General features: G+C 31.6%; 1 protein-coding gene across 1 annotated transcript in view; it reads right to left on the bottom strand.

Moving 5' to 3' along the window:
* Nucleotides 1-4,124: 4,124 nt before the first annotated feature.
* The window catches only part of LOC107570264 (heat shock protein beta-7-like), a 4,494-nt gene continuing 1,504 nt past the window's right edge, over nt 4,125-7,114 (bottom strand). Inside the window, exons 2-3 of the mRNA XM_016256474.1 lie at nt 5,341-5,477; nt 4,125-4,390 (exon numbers count right to left, since the gene is read on the bottom strand). Coding sequence (XP_016111960.1) covers nt 4,235-4,390; nt 5,341-5,477 — 293 coding nt within the window. The 3' untranslated portion in view covers nt 4,125-4,234. The remainder of the gene's footprint in view (nt 4,391-5,340; nt 5,478-7,114) is intronic.

Raw genomic sequence — 7,114 nt, 5'->3', positions numbered from 1 at the left:
AATTATGACCTCTTCTTACAATTGACTTTTTTCTCACACTTGGCTTTTCTTCGCAATTATTACTTTTTTCTCACAATTATGACTTTTTTTCGCAATTTACTTTTTTTTTTCGCAATTATGACCTCATATTTATGACTTTTCTTCTCATTGTTATGACTTTTTTTCTCGCAATTATAATTTTTTTCACACTTGGCTTTTTTTTTGCAATTATGGCTTTTTTCTCTCAATTGTGACTTTTTTCGCAATTGACTTTTTTTTGCAATTATGACCTCTTCTTACAATTGACTTTTTTCTCCCATTTGGCTTTTTTCGCAATTATGACTTTTTTCGCAATTATGACCTCACAATTATGACGACTTCTCGCAATTATGACTTTTTTCACAATTATGACCTCACAATTATGACCTCATAATTATGACTTTTTTCTCTCAATTATGACTTTTTTTCGCAATTATGACCTCACAATTATGACGACTTCTCGCAATTATGACTTTTTTCACAATTATGACCTCACAATTATGACCTCATAATTATGACTTTTTTCTCTCAATTATGACTTTTTTTCGCAATTATGACCTCACAATTATGACGACTTCTCGCAATTATGACTTTTTTCACAATTATGACCTCACAATTATGACCTCATAATTATGACTTTTTTCTCTCAATTATGACTTTTTTTCGCAATTATGACCTCTTCTTACAATTATGACTTTTTTCTCACACTTGGCTTTTTTTCGCAATTATAACTTTTTTCTCTTAATTATGACTTTTTTCGCAATTGGCTTTTTTCGCAATTATGACTTTTTTTTCGCAATTATGACTTTTTTTCTCACACTTGGCTTTTTTTGCAATTATGACTTTTCTTGCAATCATTTGGTTTTCTTACAATTCTGACTATTTCTCGCAATTCTGCTTTTCCCCCCTCACAGTTCTTTATCTTTAAGACGTTACCTTTCGTTCCCCATTTCAGAGCTCTTGGTCTGTGTGGGCATCACACTCCCCTCTATATAAAGCGGATCTGTAGGCGGACGCAGTAGGTGGCAGAGAGAACGAGAATGGACAACGATGGAGAGAATGAGACGGAGTGATTTTCTTTTCAGCGCAGTAGGTTTTTCTAAACTCTTTCAGAGTTTCTTTGCTCTCGCTGAATCTCCAGCACGAGATTCAGTCGCCGTTTGAAGCCAAACCCTTCGAATGTGATTTTCCCACGCAGTCTCTTATGCAAGGATGTGCACTTTTTATTGCTTTCTCTATCGGACATGACACTAACGTGCCTTTTTGAACGGTTTGTTTGCACTGAGGACGTTTAGATGAAATCACTCACAGTCACCTTTCAGCAGCACAACGTTTGAAGTGACAGTCAAATTCTGAGCAAACCAATGGTGAGGTTTTGGAGAATTTAAGCAAGCTTGCTTTGAAGTGACCACTCATTTTTGATGTTTTGGGAAATCAAAGGTCAGTCCTTCCCACTGTTTCCACTGATCCAGGAGAACGTGATGCTCTTTTTGATCGGTTTAGCAGGAAAACACACACATCCGACACATTCTGTCTCTTTCTTTCTCTCTGTTGTTGGATCTTTGGCAGGACCTTTGTGTTTTTAAAAATGTCTATGATGACCGATTATGAATTTCACAAAACTTGTCATATTCATTTTGAGCCATTTGAACATTTAAGATTTTTTTTTTTTTGCATTGTAAAATTTTTTTTTCTCAAATTTAATATTAATTACAATAATGTGTCTTACTGTTTTACCCATGTATATTCTATGTATATATTCTATGTATTTTTTTTTATATTTTCAGTATTTTTGTTATTCCTTTAAAAAAAAACAAGCAATTAAACACCATAATAGTATTTGTACTTTGATGTACTTTTTTTATTTATTAAGAATATACATGAAAATCATAATTGAGAATAATGAAAAATACAAAAACAACCTCCAGCTATTGTATATAACTAATTTTAATAATAAGTTTATCGATATAAATTTAAAACAAAAAATCCGGTCCTAAAAGTGGGATGCATTTTCTTCACCCTAAATATAATTTTTTTTAAACTTTTGATTTAAATAATTATTTTTTTTATTATGAATTTAATTTAAATTTGTATCAAAAAGAAAAAGAATATTTAAACACCATTGCATTATTTTTAATGAGAATTTAAAATTTAAAAAACCCTCTTAGAATAATGGAAAAAATATAAAAATAACAAATACAGCTACTACATAAGTTTAAATTATTTAAATATATATTTAGGCTAAATATACTGAATTTTCATTTCCAATTTTTGCCTCTTTGTTTTTTTTTATGAGAATTTAAATGAAATGAAAATTGTTGTTGTATTTTTCATTATTTTCAAAGTAGATAAAATAACAAAAACAACTATGCTGTATAAATACTTAAGTATATAAATATTATGTTTAATGTAAAAAAATCTCAACGGCTCTAAAAGTAAGATACATGTTCTTTAGTCAAAATGTAACTTCTTATCTCTCTATTATGATCATTATGATTTTTAATTTCAATTTTCATTGAAAAAAAATATTTAAACACCATAGTATTTGTACTATTTGTATATATTTTGAATATGTTTGTTTTGTAATTAGAATTGAAATGATATTCATCATTGAGAATAATGAAAATTGCAAAAAGAAAAATATTTCAAAATTAAACAAATGCATCTATAAATACTTAATTATAAAAACTCCTAATAGTCCTACATGTAGTATGCTTTTTCTTGAGGCTAAATATTATTATTGGTGTAATATGACATGTTTTGTGAGATTCATCTGCAAATGTATTCATGCATTTCTACGAACAACAGCCGAATAGAACAAAAAGTGAAATCTGAGAGTATTTTATTGACTTATGTTGTGATTTATAAATGTTTCGTTTCATCAGCTGATCGTTCTAATTGGAACTGAATTGAATTTATTTAATTCTGATTCTTAACTCACAGATTTGACCAATAAGCTTTAATCTGTTCGCCGGCAGAGAAGAGGCTTATTTTTGTTGATTCGTGTAGATTTACAGATTTTAATATATTTAAAATATCATATTAACTTAGACGTTTTCTTCTTTTTGCCAATTATTTGTTCTTGTATTTGTACTTCCGAGTCATTTTTGACTTCTTCAGACAATATCTCGGTTTAGGAGTATGTGAAATTTTTTCTTCTCTCGTCTTGAAACGTTGACCGAACGTTGTGGGAACGTTTGAATTGCATCTCAGAGAATGTTTTGTGTTTTGTGTCCAAAAATAGTGTCGGCATCATCTCTGAAATGACTTTGTTAATATTGTAAGATACACTCTGAACGGACCAAATGAGCAAAATCATGCTTGCTTTATTAAATATGTTGTGGCCCATTTCATTTCATGTGTTAGAATATGTTGTTCTGAGAATCATATTTATTAATAATCTTACATGTGATCAACAAAGATGATGTTATTTTGGATATTATTGTTATTTTGAGTCATTGGAGGATAATGTATTTGTGCAATAACTTTTTTTGTGTGTTTTTGTTTGTAACCAGAATTAAAACTATGACTTTATGTGGCGATGACCATATTTTTCTAAAAGTATTGATGATCTGCTGATGGTTTCGCTGTCAAAAATTATCATCTTTCTCAGTATTTTGTTTTTTCGTTTTCCGGTATAAATATCTAAACATTCCTAAATCAAGAAAAACATTTACTTAAGAACCAAAATGACGAAGAGATTAAGTCTTGATTTCTGAAAAAAATTAAAATAAAATCCAAATAGAATTTTTGCTTAAAACAAGAAGAAAAAAAATGCCAACGTGGTCAGAAAATAAATTTTTCAAATTTATTTCAAATTTCTCTTTTTTTTTTTTTTTTTTATTGACAACCACATAACTCTTGATTGATCAAATTTGTTTAGAACAAAGGAACATAAAGATCACTTAGAAGTTTTTTTAATAAATAGATTTTACTCGCATAAACTCACTTTCAGATGAACAATTTTATACGTTTTTCATGCTGCAATAGTTCATCAATAAGCATTCATGTTCAAAAAAATCATTTTTGTAGTGTGTATTTATCACAATGCAAATATCATATTCTCCTGCATCGAGAGTCAGACTCCGTCAACTTCACTGGCATGACAGTATTGTAATATACAATACAGAAAATAAAGTGAGATGAGATAAAGAATTATCAGAAATGGAAATCAACAAAAGATAAAAAAACATCAGTAACGACTGTAGTGTTGAGGTCAGAGGTCAGAGGTCACAGGGGATTTCCTGCGACCGACGCTGATGATCAGTCTCCTCTCAGCGGTCAGCGAGCTGCTCACAGATAACGGGTCCATGTCTGCCGGCAGCACAGACTTATGGGTAAAGCGTCCCGCAACACTCCCATCTGCTGCCATCTAAACCAGAGACCGAAACAACAGAAACAACTGAGAACGAGTGCGTTTGGACTGAACTCTCTTTACTAGCATTCAGAAGTTTGGGTTTTTTAAACGTTCTGAAAGAAGTCTCTTCTGCTCAGCGAGGCTGCATCAGTTGATCAAAAGTACTGTAAAAACTCTGAACTATTAGTACAGTTCAAAATCGCTGTAAAACAATTTTTACTATTAAAAATAGGCTGATATTTTTGAGGAAACCGTGATGCATTTTATTTTTCAGGATTCAGAGATTAATAGGAAAGTTCAAAAGAACAGCGTTTAGAATATTGAAAAGATTTTGGAAATAGAAATCGCATTTTGAAAATAGAATCGTTTGTAACGTTATAAATATCTTTACTGTCACTTTTGATCAATTTAATGCAGCCTTGATGAATAAAGTATTAATTTCTTTAAAAAATAAAAAATGAATAAAAATAAATAAATAAATGCATATAAATAAAATACACAATTCTACTGGACATAACACCAGGGTAAAACGAAAATCATAATATATGCAAAATTAAATTAAAATATATTTTAGCTTGTTGCATTTCTCATTTAGTTTAACTTGATGTACTAAAATAACTAAAACTGACATAAAAATGAATAAAAACTATATAGACTTATTTTTAAAAAAACTTGTTAAATGACAGAATCACAACAAAATTACTATAACTAAAAGTATAATAAAAACATAAAAATTAAAATTAATAACTACATAAGACGTCATAAATACAAAAGACTAAAATTACTTTAAAATGACAATGAAAACAAAATATTAATAAAAGCTACAATAGTATCTCAATGACACACACACACATATTTATGATATATCACATATGCATATATATTCTGCACATACTCCACACTATGTTCCAAAAATAGCAGTCAGTGTGCTGAACTAAATATATCTCATGAGATCACACACACACCTTCTCTGCGTGAATAGCCACACACTGATTATACACCAGCAGCACCACTTCATGAGGCTCGAACCCGCTCACATCTGCAGACAGGAAGTAGCTGTCACCCGTCGCCCTGACCACGCCCACACCGGAGCCGCCGGGAGCTGAGAGAAACACAAGCTGAGGCTCCTTCAACAGATTCACTCTATAAGCCAGTTAGCTGATGGGTCAGTCCAGTGTTAAAACACACAAAATAGTTAGCGTTAACTCTTTCCCCGCCACTGACGGAATTTTCTGTGTTTCCGCTGTTACGCGGCAGGAGGCGCTGTTACGCATCCCCTGAAAGAGCGCTGGATGTCTTGCATCAAAACACGGCGAAGCAGAAACAAGCGACTGCGTATATGGAAAATAACACCCTCATCAGTGTTGGGGAAAGTAATGCATTACAATATTGCGTTACGCCATAAAAAAAAGTTACTAATTACGTTACTTAGTTACTTTTTATGGAAAGTAATGCGTTACGTTACTTTTGCGCTACTTTTTAAATCTGGACAGGGCTCGCTTGTTTGTTTTTAAAATAAAAAAAGTTATATTTTTGGCAAATATAAAAGCCTTTTCACGCCAAACGTGAAATGAATAAGCCTCAGGCTGAAGGGAAAGTACAGTAGAATGCAGAAGACGACATTTAACACACTTCAGCAAAGACACACAAATGTTCGTCTAGAGTAATTTGTGCTCATTAGTACGCTTGAACTGCATCATCGAAGCAAATAGAATGGGATTAAATACATAAAGCATATTTGTGTTGTTTAACATTTAATTATTGCAGGCTTGCGTCATATTCTGAGTTGCATTATTTTTATTCATTTTGAGGAATACTGAATCTGCGTGTTTTGTTTTTTTGTGAGTGAGATGAATTAATGCATATTCATATTTATTTTATAGCTACAGTAACATCTTCTGATTTCTCTCAGCATGGCGACACCGGAGCTGTCAGTCAATACATTGGAAAAAAAGGTACTTATTTGAAAAAGTAACTCAGATATTCTCTTGTAAATTAAAAAGTAATGCGTTACTTTACTAGTTACTTGAAAAAAGTAATCTGATTACGTAACTCGCGTTACTTGTTATGCGTTCCCCCAACACTGCCATCATCGGACATTAAACAGCATATAAATATAAACTTTTGTTAAAAATGATGCTTTTTCATGAAAAAAGTGTTGATAAACAAAAAGAATGCAAGAACAAAATGTTCAAAATGTTGATAAATGCTGGCGGTGACTGGCAACTTTATAAAAATAAAAAAAAGTTAAAAACCCTGGCGGGGAAAGAGTTGTTATAAAGGAATTTTCCGTATTGTTTTACCCGTATTTTAAATGACATTCACTGCATTGCATTGTGTTTTACGCTTAAAGGAAATGTCAGTAAACTTCACTTTTCTGTTTTCTATTAACTTTTTTTTCTTATAGTGCACTATATCACTTTTATTTGACATTTATTTCAGCTGTTGCTCAGGTAGAGCACCAGTTCTGTGGTTAGTTTGAGTCCGAGTGCTGATTAATGCTGTCTAGAGTGAAACAGTCTCAGTATTTCATCACTCGCTTCACTCCAAACTCATTGGAAAGAAAAGTCAAACGAGTTTCTAGAGTTTCACATCTCAAACTTGGCAAGAAACATTGCAAATCAAATGCAATGATCTGAGCTGCTATTCACGTTCATTAAAGCTCTAACTGGAGAAAAGTCTAAGACAAACTTAATGCTTAACTGAGTCTCCAGAAATATGACAGAAAAAGCATTACGC

The sequence above is a fragment of the Sinocyclocheilus grahami genome, unplaced genomic scaffold, assembly GCF_001515645.1.
Source record: "Sinocyclocheilus grahami isolate Dianchi unplaced genomic scaffold, SAMN03320097.WGS_v1.1 scaffold1435.1, whole genome shotgun sequence".
Lineage (NCBI taxonomy): Eukaryota > Metazoa > Chordata > Actinopteri > Cypriniformes > Cyprinidae > Sinocyclocheilus > Sinocyclocheilus grahami.
Note: the sequence above shows the minus strand (reverse complement) of the source record. Positions and strands in the feature narration are given on the sequence as shown.